General features: G+C 36.6%; 1 protein-coding gene across 1 annotated transcript; it reads left to right on the top strand.

Annotated features, from left to right (window-relative positions):
- The first annotated feature begins 10,479 nt into the window (after window positions 1-10,479).
- On the top strand, window positions 10,480-15,583 carry LOC127754545 (probable magnesium transporter NIPA4). Its single transcript, XM_052280110.1, has 9 exons — window positions 10,480-10,789; window positions 12,214-12,270; window positions 13,046-13,136; window positions 13,232-13,392; window positions 13,503-13,630; window positions 13,739-13,876; window positions 14,276-14,368; window positions 14,653-14,758; window positions 14,837-15,583. Exons 1-9 carry the CDS (start codon window positions 10,624-10,626, stop codon window positions 15,025-15,027), a joined length of 1,131 nt encoding a protein of 376 aa, XP_052136070.1. The 5' UTR covers window positions 10,480-10,623; the 3' UTR covers window positions 15,028-15,583.
- Window positions 15,584-16,091: the final 508 nt, after the last annotated feature.

Here is a 16,091-nt window from a genome sequence, read left to right as displayed (position 1 = left end):
TACCTATTTAAGAGATATATTAATTAAGGAAATACGAAACTGTATTGCTATGGTCTTCACGATTCCTCTTTGAATTCAGCTTGATCTTGATAAACTTTGTTCTACCAATTGGCTTTTTTCGATAACTGAATCCACTAAAAGACCATACCAATTTTTGGTGTTAACAATTCCTTATGGTAGAACCTACCCAACTAGATTTAAGTGCTAACTTGACATGCGTATTCATATTTATGACTAATTATTTTGCACTACAACAAAAAACCTCATACAGAGGCATTTTACAAATTGTCTATAAAATCAGGAGTTTTACAGTGTAAAGACAATTTTCAGAGGCATTTTCAAGAATTGCCTTAAAAAACTTTTATTCTAGAGATATTTTTAGTATATTTTGTTAAATTTTCTCTTGTAGAGGTATTCTTTCACCACTTTAAAATATGCCTGATATGTAAAGACATTTTCTTGAGATATTTTAAACTCCGCAGAGACACTTCTAAAAAGAATAATAGTGTATACTAAGAGAATAAATATAAGTAACACATGCTATAACCTTACAAGTATTGACATGAGGTTAAGTTGGTCAACGCATTGAAGATAATAATGAGTTGCCTAAAAGAGCGCATTGAAGATAATAATGAGTTGCCTAAAAGAGCGCATTGAAAAGATCTTGAGTTCAAGGATTGACAGTAGCAAGAATAAATAGTTTATGCTCTTTTTTCAACATTGGTTTGATATGATTATGGTGAAATTTAATATCTTTAGAAAATGCATCTACCCTCTTATAGACATAAAAAATGTCTCTATTAAAATACCACGAGACATAGAGGGATTTATCTTATAGACATGAAAAAATCGCCTCTATTGAAATGCAACAAGACGGATATTTTTCGTTTGTAGATATTAATTCCAATAAGGCACGCATTACATATTTTTTAAATGATATAGTGTTGTAAATGTATTTGAAAATTGTTTTCTATGGCATTAGAAAAATGCCTCTACGAAGCATTTTTCTTGGAGGCGACGTGTCCGTCGAGAGCAAGACACCCATAAACACTTCATCAATCTCAATATATACCAGTCTAGTCTCTCGGAGATGTTCATAGGGGTAGAGTGTTTGTGTGTGTGAGTTCAGAAGGATGAGTGTGCGCCTGTACTGTGTTAAAAAAAAGTGTTCCACTCATAATTTGATGCAAGATCGATGCGCATGCATGTTCCCTACAAATGAAATATGAGTACTATCTGTTATCCAAAACAAGTCCATGGTGCACACTTCAATTAAAATCTAGGATACAAGGAGTAGATCAACCTTTATGGCCTTGTCCTTTACCTAGAAAGAATAAGCCGTTGTTAAAACTTTGATCAGATCTCCTATGGGCTTTTGTTATCTAACTAAAAAAGCTCGTGCGTTGCAACGGATAAAAACGTTTTGTCAGTGATACAATAGCTATTAGAAACTGAGCAATAAATTAAAACATTAGGATGGCTATACATTATAATTGAAAAAGCTAATAAAAATTCTTCTTGGTTTTGGGATGAAAGTCCATTCTTTCCTTCCTAGCCCCAGCCTATTCCGTTACTTCCCTCCGCATGACCTTCCTCTCTTCGGTCCAGCCCACAAGTGGAGCCATAGGCCTAACTCACACAGCCGACTGCCATCTCCGACCTTTAGATAGTCTCTTGCATATATGCCGGAGCCGTTCATCCCCATCAAATCCAGCCAATTTTTTCTTAATATATCAAAATTGGTTGAGGGCTTTTTATCCATTCGATCTTCTCTTTCCGTTTTTCTCAAAATTGGAACAAATCCACAAAATTCAATAGGAGGATAAAACACACGGAGAGATGATGTGGCGACGATGCTAGGTTTTGGTCCGGCGGCGTCGGCATGCAATAGATCAGATGAGATCGAAGAATACCAAACCGAAGCGTGATGGAAAAAAACAGTGGGAAAAAAAGACGGACACGGACAAAAAAAATTTCAGAAGCTTTACCTATTTTTTAATAAGGTATAGATATAGATATAAAGTTGCATAATTAGCTAGGTGACCATCCATTATTAAATCATACCTCATTAAATTTCACTTGGCGCAGGGATATTATTGGCTCTAAATTAGTGGCGTGGAATCATCTATTCCCACGCATCGCTAATATAGTTTTGTCACATGAGCAAGATGAGTTTAAATGGAATCTAACACCAGATGGAAGATTCTCGGTTAAATCTCATTATCTTGCTTTGGCTCATACGGGAGCTCCCAATATTAACAAAACTATTTGGAAGTTAAAAATGCCTCTTAAAGTAAAGATCTTTTTGTGGTATCTACGTCGAGGAGTGGTGTTAACAAAAGATAACCTAGCTAAGCGGAAATGGAAAGGGAGTAAGATCTGTTGTTTTTGCCACAAAGAAGAAACGATAAAACACTTATTTTTTGAATGTCGGCTAGCACGGTCGATTTGGTCTCTAATCCAGATTGCTTCAAACATTTGTTCGCCTAGGAACGTGTCACATATGTTTGAGCAGTGGGTTTTATGACATACCAAAGAGTTTAGACCTCTAGTCTTACTAGGGGCGGCAACAACTTGCTGGGCAATTTGGCTCTCAAGGAATGATGTGGTTTTTGATAGGAAAGCTGTTTCTTCTCCTTTGTTGGCTATTTTCTTGAGTACACATTGGCTCCGATCATGGGTTATTCTCCAGAAACCCAATTTGCAGGACTTTGTCACTTCGGCTTGTCTATATTTGGAGCAAGTGGTCAAGGAGTTTTTTACCCCGGCATATGGGTGGCGACCTAGTCTTCGGGTTGTAGGGCCTTGATCTTGCACGCTGTTTTTTCTCTCTTGTTTTAAGTATGTTGGAGTTTGTTGGCTCTGTGCACTGTCGTGGTGTAGAGGCCGTAAGTATCTTCCGATGACTGATATCAATAAAGCTTCCATTATGAAAAAAAAAAAATAAATCATACCTCATTTCGGCCCCATGTCGCCGCATTGCATGTTCAAACCTCCAAAGGCGAGCTGGGTATATATGCATGCTGGTCAACAATTCCCCCTAACCTCCCTCCATCATTGGGTGGCGGCAAAAATAATGATGGTTTTGCTATGAATGCTACCTAGCTAAGTGAGGTGATTAATTAGTAAATCCCTTGTTAATATATCCAGGTACCCTAGCTAGCAACTTTAGCAAGGTTAATGATTGAAATGTGACTACTCAGTCAGGAGTGCCTTCTTTAGAGCCTACTCCTACTCCTACTCCCCATAGAACTTCCAATTCAGCTACTTTCGCTGATTAAAATTGTCTGTTGTTTCAGTTTTATCTCAAGTTAAATATTTTTTACCTTTAACTATCATTTTTAAAAAATCGTGTAGTTTAATAACACGTGAATTATATGTTATGAAAGTATTTCTTATGTTAAATATAAAATATAAATCTCACGATGTTAAATCACGTGTCTAGAATATGGTGAAAGATACAAATATTTAACTTAGGACAAAACTAGAACGGCATGTAATTTGAAATGAATGGATCATACTTGAGTTTATAGTTATTTTCTAGGCATATTGTCAGGAGATTTGAAATGAATGGATCATACCTCAATCCAGCCTTCTCTTAAAGACACGTTATCTAATACAATGGGAATATACCTGATGCAGACAATTGAATGATATATAGTGGATGGACATCAAGACAAATTAGATTTGGATGGTTTATATTGAGAAGATGAAAGTCCTATGTATAATTTGCCAGCTGGTGTAAAATCAATCAAACTTAATTGCGTATTAGAGACAAAATGCAGCTGCTAGAGTCAAATTTTAAGGTCACTCTTTCAAGTTCAAATTTTATGACATGATCCTAGGCTACTAGAGCAAAGTAGGAATGGAGACTTTCAAGTACTCCAATATAGTACAGGCTGTACATTGCATTTGTAGGGTGTTTTCAGCCCAAGACACAAAGCTGACATCAAAGACATGGTCACCGTGCATTCCTTGGCCTGTACCCAACAACTTTTGTCACATCTTCATGTGAGTTCCGAAAGCTAAAATTGTTTGTACCATGCCAAGCTGGGCCTCATGTTTACAACTTACGCCGTGATTAGTTCCTTGTCAAATTTTTTTTATGTATACGGACATATATTTGAAATATTAAACGTATACTAATAACAAAATAAATTACAGATTCTACATATAAACTGCTAGACGTATCTATTAAGCATAATTAATCCGTCCTTAGCAAATAGTTACTGTAGCACCACATTGTCAAATCATGGTGCAATTAGGCTCAAAAGATTCGTCTCGCAATTTACATACAAGCTGTGCAATTGGTTTTTTTCGTCTACATTTAATGCTCCATGCATGTGTCCAAACATTTGATGTGATGGATTTTTTGGAAATTTGAAGGGAACTAAACACTGTTTAGATTCTAAAAAATTTTAGCCAAAAATGTCACATCAAATATTTAGACACATGCATAGAGCATTAAATGTGGACGAAAAAAACCAATTGCACAGTTTGCATGTAAATTGCGAGATGAATCTTTTGAGCCTAATTACGCCATGATTTGACAATGTGATGCTACAATAAACATTTACTAATGACGGATTAATTAGGCTTAATAAATTTATCTCGCAGTTTATAGGTGGAATTTGTAATTTGTTTTATTATTAGTCTACATTTAATACTTCAAATGTGTGTCCGCATACGTCAAAATTTTTACACCCAACAAACTAAACACGGCCAGCCTTATTGTAAACCACTAACCAAGTAATCAGGTACTCCGCACTCCCTCACCTAACCTAGTATTGAATGGGATGTTTTCTAGTTGAATCTAGACAGAAGTATATCCAGATTCGTCGTAGTAGAAAACATTACATCCAACACTAGGTTGGTTTTTTTTGGGGGACTTTATTATACTTTATGGTGATCCTGTAATGATTGAGTAATGATTGGTTACATGAGTCCAACTATACCGTATCTTATAAATAAGTAAAGAAATAGTATATCTATGCATCTTCACGTTAGAAAGAAATATGTATAATCTATTTACCTCCTATACTACGGGATTTTTCTACTTAATCAGCCCCGAAATATGAAACCATTTTTTCTAAAAGAAAATGAAATATGAAACCGTCTAAAATATCCCCTGAATTATCTAAATAATTAAATAACTACTCCCTCCATACTTATAAAGAAAGTCATTTAGGATAAGGTTTAAGTCAAACCTTGGAAATATAAATCATGAATAACTCTCAAATTGTTAAGTTTGAACATGTAAAAGTTATACGAATAGAGTTGTCTTGAAAAATACTTTCATAAAAGTATACATATATCACTTTTTAATAAATATTTTTTATAGAAACAAGAAATCAAAGTTGTGTTTTGGAGACCGTGTCACTGTCTAAAACAACTTCCTTTACGAGTACGGAGGGAGTACTTGAGGGAGAGATTCTAGATTCTACTCCTACTCTCTGGAGTTTTTTGCTTGTTTGTTTGTTTGTTTGTTTTTTTTTTTGCAATTTTGCCACTATGGAATGTTGATGTAAATATGTAATGCAAAGCATTTGAAGGGGAAGGTGAGGGATGAGATGAGCAAGCAGACAAGATAAGCTGTTGCTTTCTTGCTGAGTGAGCAGCTTTCTAGTGGCAACTGGCAAGTAGCCAAAGCTAACAGTAGCGGCAGCTTTCGCATTTCTAGCTGTGAATTGTACCGTTTGCTATTTAACTTATCAACTGCAACAAAGAATTTAATATTAAAAATTATTTCTATAGTTGATTTTAATTTTTTTATCCTAGTTTATTTTTTAGCGTTGAATTTTTAAGTCGTTCAGAACGCATTATAAAAGTTTTATCATCAATTTTTTTATCGTTAGTAAGCGTTATGACTTATAGTTAGTTGTATGCAAAACGATAACAATATTACCTTAATAGGTTGTTAGTCTGTTGGTTGTCACCTTGAAAATTTGAAGTTTAAAACAAGTTGACTTTAGAGTATTTTTATCCTTGTGTTTTTTAAATTGATTTTTAAACCACTAATAACACATACTGTTTTAGAAGTTTTTATAATTATTTTCACGGTTTATCAGCCCTGGCTTAAACGAGGAGGAAACAAAAACAGAGATTATGAACTGTAAACACTCTGACTTTGCTTGGTGTAGTACTTGCTTTGGAGCAAATGCAACTAATAACTGTCCCTCTGCTTCTGTGTCACTCACGGGCCAAAGTTGAGGACAAATTGTTCTTAAAAAAATTGGTTCAGGACAACGGAGTGACATTGACAACAGTCAACTGTAGGAGTAGGACATAGCATTAATTAATTAATTAATTTCTCTCCGTTTTCTAGGTGTGTAAGTTGGCACAACTGAACAAAGAGTTTTTTTTTTAATCTTCTTATTTTTGGCTTTGGCTGAAAATCTATGTCAGGCAGACAGGCAATATAGAGGTTCCCACGTCCTAAATTCAGAACACGACATGGACGTATTTGGTCAGAAATATAAATACTTCTACAGTACTATACGTGTTTCGGTGTTTGGCTGGCTTGCACTGCATTTTGTCCTTTTTTTAAGTCAGTGGAGTACTATCTGAAAAATGCACAATGTGGACTTAGTAAAAACCATCAAGCCGTTCAGATTTGTAATAGAAACAATCCTCTATAATCCCGTGGACTCTCTTTATTGTAGTACCAAATAAAACCAGCTGTTATAGTACTCCTTGTGTCTCAGATAGACTCAATCCTAAAATTAAAATTTAAACTTCTACATTTTTATCTACTATTGATTCATTGATCAAGAAGTTTTATTCCTTCTATACCGCTCACCTACGCATCCAACATATTCATTTTCTATTAACGAGGGGTTATGTAGTATTTTTTTTTCTCACAACTAAAATTACCTCAGGATATAAGGGTTGGATTTTTTTTTCTTGAACAAAGTATGTGAATTGTACATCAAACATAATTCTAATATCAAAACCATGGAAGGTCTGTAGGTATAAGACCAAACCCATGACTTATAAATGGATGATTATCCATTAGGAAATGAAGATGGTGTTTGAAACTCGTAATAAAGATGAAATATTTTATACAAAATGAGATGGTATTAACGTATGGTTAATTGAGTTTTAATTATTACAAACTTGAGAAATATATTTATTTGATATTTCAGAGCAACTTCCATATATAAAAATTTTGCACGAAACGCACGGTTTAGTAATTTTGAAAAGTGTGCCATGAATATCCAAATTTATACAACTTTTATTGGAGAAAAGAACGGAGCTGAAGTTACACAGCATGATAATAATGGCTTCTCATGAAACAGAGATAACTTGTTACTTACACAAACTACATCACCAATAAGACACAAGAAAATAGACAGATGTTCTGATCATTTGAGTTACGACTAGCAAGTGAAGTAAATTATCGGTAGAAGTTGTGTTACTATCAGTTTAAAAGCCAATGCTAAAAGATAAACTACAAAGAAAAGAACCCCAAATCAACTTCATTTTAAATTTTAGTTTTGGTTGCATCTGATAAGGACTCCCTCCATCCTGCAAAATAAGTTTCCTACAGTTTAAAATTTATCACAAAATAAATTTATTTCTACTCTCTTAACTATCCTCGGTTGTAAATTGAGACATTCTATTTCTTCAATACTAGTAATACCTTTGTTTTCTAAAAAGTGTCCTTTTACGTATGAACTAGGATAGTGGGAATAGTAAGAGTTTCTCTTTCGCTACTGTTTTTTTACGTACTCCCTCTGTCTCAATATATAAGAATCTAATACCGGATGAGACGTTTCTTAATACAACGTATCTAGATAGACTTTCTATCCAGATATTTTATACTACAAAATATTCTATCCGATAATAAGTTTTTATATTTTGACATGAAGGTAGTAGGCCTTGTTTAGTTTGCGAGACAAAAAGTTTTAGCGTATCACATCGGATATACAGACACACACATTTAAAGTATTAAACGTAGTCTAATAAAAAAACAAATTACAGAGCGCCTATAAACTGTGAGACGGATTTATTAAGTTTAATTAATTCGTTATTAGCAAATGTTTAATGTAGCACTACATTGTCAAATCATGGCGTAATTAGACTTAAAATATCCGTCTCATAATTTATACGTAATTTGTGTAATTAGTTTTTTTTAATACTCTTATGCGTTCAAACATTTAATATGACATGACAGGGTGAAAAGTTTATGTTTGCGAATAAACCGGGCCTAGCTACGATCATGCCATCAGGGTTCGTAATTACGATCCAGCCACCATGAAAATGGAGAGGAGGCGCCAGCGTGGCGGATTCCTTGCTCCGTTTCATCCGGTAGTACAGAACTACAGGAGGGCAAGGGCATATTCCACGTGCTCCCGAACCCGTCCCAACCCAACCAACCGTCCCCACGTACCAACGCCACCCCGGCCTCTCCTGGGAGAAGCCTCCACCGTCCGATGCGGTGATGGACAGACGGATCGGACGACGCGACAGCCGCGTGGTTTGGGTGGGTTCTGAGTTCTGACACGCCCTGCCATCCGAAACACATTTATTTCGATTCACCTGGAATTTCGGGGGACTCTTTGCGTTTTGGTCCCTTGGGAGTCTCGGTATTGTGAAATTAGGACTCGTTATACTAGTTATTCACGGTATTAATAAAAAACGCGTACATATACGCGCGCACTCACGACGTTTGCACACTCACTCATACTCCCTCCGTACTCATAAAGTAAGTCGTTTAGAACAGCGACACGGTCTCTAAAACATAACTTTAACTTCTTATTTCTATAAGAATATTTATTAAAAAGTGATATATGTATACTTTTATGAAAATATTTTTCAAGACAAATCTATTCATATAATTTTTATATTTTCAAACTCAACAATTTGAGAGTTATTCATGATTTATATTCCCAAGGTTTGACTTAAACATTGTCTTAAACGACTTCCTTTATGAGTATGGAGGAAGTATCCGTTCAAACACACACTCTATCACTATGAGAATCTTGGAAAGAACGAAATATTATATCCTAAAATTTATGAATGCGCTCGAAAAATTGGTCTAGCATATTTTAAGATTAACGACGTCACCATGGGTGTCTCGTTGTTGATGGTTACGTTGTTTACCACTGAAAAACAATAATCTGTAAATGCAAACATCCGTATCAACTGAAGAACTTGAATCCGGATAGACTGGTTGCATCACAATAAACTTAACAAACTCACTTTGTTATTTGTGGTATTTTTTTTGTTCTCTCTAATGCAATGTATAATAACTTTTGCTAATATAAGATAGGAGAACGTGGCGATAATTGTAAAGGGTTTATTTAAGGTGAAAGGAGGAGGAGCTTCACGTAGTAGTAAAGTCCCACCAGTGAAGTGAACATGTGCTAGTCATATTAAGTACTACTAGATGGTGACCAAGCCCAATAATTAGGTTTACCACAGTTCCTCCTAGAATTCCGGATGCACATGTAGCGTGTATGATACGAATAGTGCTTTTATGTCATGTACTCACTCCGTTTTCGAGACATGAGTATTTTTAAGTATAAATTAAGGTTTGAATGAGAAATGGTGATGATATGTTAAGATGCGAAAATAGGAGGAATTACAGAAGAGAATGTTGTGATTGATTAATTGAGATGACGAATAATGTGTAGGAAACAGTTATATGAGTTAAATAAGATATGTATATTTTCTTTTTGAAAAATAAACAAGGAATAAGAGTTAGACAGATTTTATTATGACAATAATTAAAGATAGACTTATATACCGCGCTGCAGACATATAGATGAATAAATGAAATTTGATAAGCTTGAAGCTGCCTCATAGAAATTTACCCTTTTGATTCCAAATAAAAGTCATTTTAATCATACATACAAGAGTCTTTTACGAACACTTACATAAACAATTCCCAATAGTTTTGGTGTCTTCATTTGTACGGGTACTTATTAAAAAAAACTATACCAAGTATTTATTTGCAAACACGAGCAATAATTTAATAATTTATAAAAGGATAGTATTTTCTACAACCAGAACAACACATATAGTAGATCTGAGGTGAGAATGCAATGCCTACTCCAACAAAAACTAAAAGAGTTAGACAAGTTTTTTAAGTGTAGCTAGGAAACCGTTCTCAAAACGGATATACTGCTCCCTCTGATCCACCGTATAAGATATTTTGAGTTTTTACTTGTAATATTTGATCACTCGTCTTATTCAAATTCTTTTTATAAATATAAAAAATAAAAAGTTATGCTTAAAGTATTGTAGATAATAAAGTACGTCACAAATAAAATAAATAATAATTTTAAATTTTTTTAAATAAGACGAGTGGTCAACGTTACAAGTAAAAACTCAAAATCCCTTATATTATGGGACTAAGGAAGTACTTGTCTAACCCAAAAAAGAATAGGAGTTGGTAATAAAGCGAATCCTTGAGGACCCCGTCGCAAAAAACCTCCTCCCCTTAAAATTCCCACTTCTTCTCACCTTCTTCTTCTTCTTCTTCCTTTCCCTCCCGCTTCCGATTCCTCCACCTCCATGACCACCTCGTCGTCGGCGGCAGCGGCGGCGGCGGCGGCGGAGGAGTAACCGTGCAGTGACGGGGGCGAAGTGTAGGTTGCGGCGGTGGCTGCGGCAGCGATGGCGGCGCCCGCGTCGGCGGCTGCGGCGGCGGGGCTCGCGGGGATGTCCACCGACAACGCCAAGGGGCTGGTCCTCGCGGTGTCGTCGAGCGCCTTCATCGGGGCGAGCTTCATCGTCAAGAAGATGGGGCTCAGGAGGGCCGCCGACTCCGGCGTCCGCGCTGGTGAGTTCGCGGCCGCCCGCGCGCGTGTGCGCTCTCTGGTTGTTCTGGATCTCCCCCCCGCGCGCCGGTGTGAGGTTCGTCGGCGGCGGTGGTGGTTGGGGCGGGTAGGGTAGGGTAGGGTCTACGCGGTTTCCTCGCTGGGTTGAGTTGGGTTGGGTTGGGTTGGATTCGTGGGCAGTGGAATCGGGCGGAGGATCTTGCTTTCCATGGCGACGCGGTTTCCGGTAGCTTTCTTTCCTTGCTTTGTTGGTTTGCTCGGTGGGAGAGAGAGGGATCTGTTTCTGCTTTGGATTTTTATTTTTTTTATTTGGCGAGGTTGTTGTTCTTGGGTAGTAAATTGATAGTCTGATTGAGTCAAGGGGATTTCTCATGGGAGTAGAAATATTTTTTGGAAATTTTTCTTTAGAATCTTGATTTGGTTGTCACTCGTCAGAGGAAAGAGAGGCTGGGAAAAGGTGAAAATTTTTGGGGGCACAGGTGACGCCGTTTTGGCGGGTAGATTCTGCTGATGTGAAAAATATAGCTTTGATTCAAGTAGTGAATCTTGTCAGAGTCATCTTTTGCTTCGCGATTGGATGGATTTGTTTCTCTTTTTTCTTTTCTCGCGGGTGAAAAGGATTAAAATGATTTGGGCGTGGAAGCTGGAAAGTTCTACCTGCAAAAGTAGTTCTAATCGAGTCTAAGGATCTTTACTTTACTTGCAAGGAGGATCAGTTGACTCTCTGAATAATTTTTTTTTCTTGCTTCATTTGATACGGCATTTGTTACTTGTGAGATTTTTTTTTTATTGGAACTAAGATGAGTGAGTCCGGAAAAAAGTTGTCTTTTGTGGTGGTATCCTTGGCCTTTTGCAATTGTCCTCCATTATTAAATATTTATACAAGATGATGTTCAATGCTTGTGGTACCAATGCTTTGCTTATTTTGATTTCTGGATCGTAAGCTGTATCTGATCGAGTCATGGATGATTACTGTGGATTTTGTTTGATTCGGTTTGCGGAAAGAGTAAAGTCAAGTCAAATTTCGGGTTGTTGTTTCTATTGCTAGGTGGTTGTGGTGCTTCTGCGATTAGTGGCTAACCGATATGGTTCTTCAGTATGCCAGGACGAAATTACATCTTTTTGGCTGGCTAGTGGTTCACTTCCATGATAGCGATGTCACATGTGCAATATTTTATCAAACCAACCAACTACTATGATACTTTACTCTATAATAGCTTACTTTAGGACAGCCTAGTGGTAACGTATGAACAAAACATGCACTTACATCTCAACCTGATCTATGTCCTTATGCACTTACCTGAAATGATTGATGTCAGATCAATGCACTTTCATTATTCGTGTGATATTTCATAAGCTATTGTGTTGCAAGCTCTACAAGTTTCAATGCAGGAGGTCACATGTTTTCTTTATTTGCATTAAACAGGATATGGAGGATTTTCTTACTTAATGGAGCCTCTATGGTGGATAGGCATGATTTCTAGTAAGCCACATTTGATTCCTTTTTAAATTATACAATATTTTGTACTTCTTGAAAATGTTCCTTTCTTTTCTGTCACATTATGTGCACAATATTTTTTTTCTATCATTGGATTTATCAGTTTTTTCCCCTTTGATCTAACATATAGCTTGCTCTGCTCAAACATTATCCTGCAATTATTTTTTCCTTATTGATGTCACTTTGATTATGATGAGACCTTTATTGTCTGTTACCTGGTTAGTTGGTCATGTAAACTCGTGTTGATGTCAAGTTGTCAACTCCCTAAGGCCTGTAATAAGATGTTTCTGTGCCTTGATAATCAGGATAAATACAGTTACTTTGTATTAGGAGAAACTAAACATTTTTAATTGGGGCTGAATTCAATGAAGCCAAAACGATATTCTGGATAATTACATTGATACAATGAAGCCAAAACGATATTCTGGATAATTACATTGATACAAGTATGTGACTAGATATTAGTAGAACCTTTGAGCTTAACTGGGGCATGAAAAGTGATTGTACGGAGCAAAGTGTTTCCTGTCACCTGAATATGGCTCCTTAGCATGAATATCTCTTACTACTGTCTGCTCCTAGGGCTGTTGTTTTTCCTTGTTATTCTTTCAGTAAGATATTTGGTGGAATTTATTGGTTGGAAGTGAACAGAAATGTGTATTTTCTAATATACTGAAGTTACTGTTTCATTTGTTTTTAGACAAAAAATGTCACTAAGGAAAGAAACTTGACTAATGGCATCTTACATGACCTTTGTGAGCAGTGATTGTGGGAGAAATTGCAAATTTTGCTGCTTATGCATTTGCTCCTGCTATTCTTGTTACTCCTCTTGGGGCACTCAGTATAATCATCAGGTAATTTCAGATGAATCAAATAAGAAACTTGCTAAAATTTGTTTTTGCTATCTAGTTGCTAAATCAAAACCATAATCTTTTGTCAATTTGTGCAGTGCTGCACTTGCACATGCCATTCTGCAGGAGAAACTACACACCTTTGGCATACTTGGTTGTGTTCTTTGTGTAGTTGGATCTATCACAATTGTACTCCATGCTCCACAGGAGCGCAACATCGATTCTGTAAGGGAAGTTTGGGATCTTGCAACTGAACCAGGTATTTACTGTATTAAAATATGTTCATAACATAGCCCTCAGCAGCCTTACTGTAAGTTCCACGGGCTAGACTGAATGTCTGATTCATTATTGTTTTCCCTTTGTTTCCAGGTTTTCTTTGCTACGCTGCTATAGTAGTTGCCGCAGCACTGGTGCTTATATATTTTGTTGTCCCTCAACATGGACAAACAAACATCATGGTGTACATCGGAGTCTGTTCTCTTCTAGGATCTCTCACTGTACGCTTCCTGTCCAAATATATGACCCAATCATAATCAATTTTGTTGTTTTTTCTACTGTTGTTTCAACTAAATTCCATGTTCTATCTGATGGTGAGAATTTAACAGGTGATGAGTGTAAAAGCTCTCGGCATTGCATTGAAGTTAACATTCTCAGGAGTGAACCAGTTATTCTATCCTCAGACATGGGCTTTTGCCCTAATTGTAGCCACCTGTGTGAGCACCCAGATAAACTATCTAAATAAGGTACATGAAGAGATTTAACTTGAGTTTAAGGGATCTTCTAACAGCTTGTCTCATTCATACAACATCATCGCACCTGTCCTTAAAAGAATCTTCACTAGCTCAAATAATATGTAGGGCATAGCAGTGGTGGAGCCACCCGGGATCGTTGGTGAATGTGCAATAGAATTTTAATGTCGTTGTAGGGATTGAAAATAGAATTGCAGCATATACTCAGCGTAGTTAGATTTTTCTAGGGCTTCAGGCTGTAAAACTTTCCTGGCTCGTCACTGGGGCATTGAAATGTCACTCTGGGCAATAGTACAGAACATGTAGCTTATTGAGCTACCATTATTGTAACATATCACATAAGGGCTTATTACATTAACGCAATAGTAATTCTTTTATCTCTGTGACTTGCAGGCATTGGACACCTTTAATACAGCAGTTGTCTCACCAATATATTACGTGATGTTTACTTCACTAACAATTTTAGCCAGTGTGATAATGTTCAAGGTAAGCTTTTTCTATCACTTCCATTAGGCATTCAGCCCTTATACACTCAACTTTCTTGTTGCAGAAAGCTATGAACAATTTTTATTTTTTTTGGCTTAATGTGTAGTTCTACATGTGTTCTGCTCCGCTAACTATGCTGCTGTGATTATAATTTTGCACAATGTTGTTACCGTGCACTACGCACCTTAATTTTCTTTCACAATGTTGCTGTCTTCAAGAAACAATTGATGCCTTATGGAAAGTTTATTTCCTCAATTTGTGATAGCATAGTTTATTACGTGCAGGATTGGGATCGACAAAATCCAACACAAATTGTCACGGAGCTGTGTGGTTTTGTGACCATCCTTTCTGGGACATTTCTCCTCCACAAGACAAAGGACATGACTGACAGTATGCCACAATCTGTCATTTTACATATTTTCATAGATACTACTATGTCATCATGTCTAATGAGATTTTTCCAAATAGGTACTGGACCATCTTTACCCACAAGTCGTTCAAAGTCAGCCAGCCAAAATAGGTTTTCGATTGAAGTCGTTCCATTGAAATACCGAGATTCTGTGGACGAAGAGACCTTGCCATTGTCACTTCCCAAAGCTGATAATCACTACCTAATGGAAGACTTTCCAGTTAGATATAAAGACTTGAATATTGCCTGATAAAGATAATTCTTCGACATCACATGCTAGGAACCTTTCGGAAAATTGGCGCCTCACACAATGCTCAGACATGACATAACTTGATGATGAAGAACTGGAGGTGGAGCTTTTACAAAGTCTATGCATATGACGAAATTATCTGTTGATAACTCTTTTCTGGATGATGATTGCTCTAATATGGAGGAAAACAGGGATTGTTCCAACCTTAAAGCCAGTTGAGACTTGAGAGAAAGTTGTTCCAGAATACCAGTTCTGGAAAAGAACATGAAGTGCAGTTGCACATGGTGGCATCCTTTAAACTTTCTTTTTTTTTAAAAAAAAACATATTTTTAGGCAGTCATGCAGTTGTGCTGCAATTTGAGCTTACCTGATTTTTCTAGGAAGATGTAAAATAGGGACATCAGGCCTCCATTTTTTATTTTTTACCTGTACCTACCTGATAAAACTGCTGCCCAACATAGTTGTCAATATGTTGACTGGGACTGTAAGTATCAAATCATACTTTTTTTTGACAGATAACTGGTGGATCTAATGTTCATATTTCTGTCGTAAATAATTTGTTGATGATGCCTCATTCTGCCAAAATTTCTTGTGTCGTTCTTGACTTCAAATAAACGATTCACTAAATCATTTTCCTTTTTCTTTTTTTGAGGGATTCACTGAACCATTGATTAAACCAGCAAGCAAATGATTACAAGCTTACATTTTTTTCTCCTTCACTAGCAAAATGCACGTGCGTTGCATTATTTTAATTCCACATTTAGGCAGCTCATTAGATTGGGAACTCCGCACGCAGAGCGACTTATTAACAAATAATTAAATAAATATTAGCTAATGTTTTTTTAAAAATAGATTAATATGATTTTATGAAACAACTTTTCTACAGAAAATTGGTTCAAAAAATAAACTGTTTGGCAGTTGAGTCAATACCAATTTATTTTTCGTTCACCAGGATACATGGGCCTAAAATACTCCACTCTGCCGTTTAGGCCCAACTATTCTGGGCTACACGTACTCCCCTATCCCGTTCGGGCCCACCTATATGGGCCTCACATACGCGCTGC

This window comes from Oryza glaberrima, chromosome 11 (genome assembly GCF_000147395.1).
Source record: "Oryza glaberrima chromosome 11, OglaRS2, whole genome shotgun sequence".
Classification (NCBI taxonomy): domain Eukaryota; kingdom Viridiplantae; phylum Streptophyta; class Magnoliopsida; order Poales; family Poaceae; genus Oryza; species Oryza glaberrima.
The sequence above is the reverse complement of the archived record's forward strand: the minus strand, read 5'-3'. Positions and strand labels throughout refer to the sequence as shown.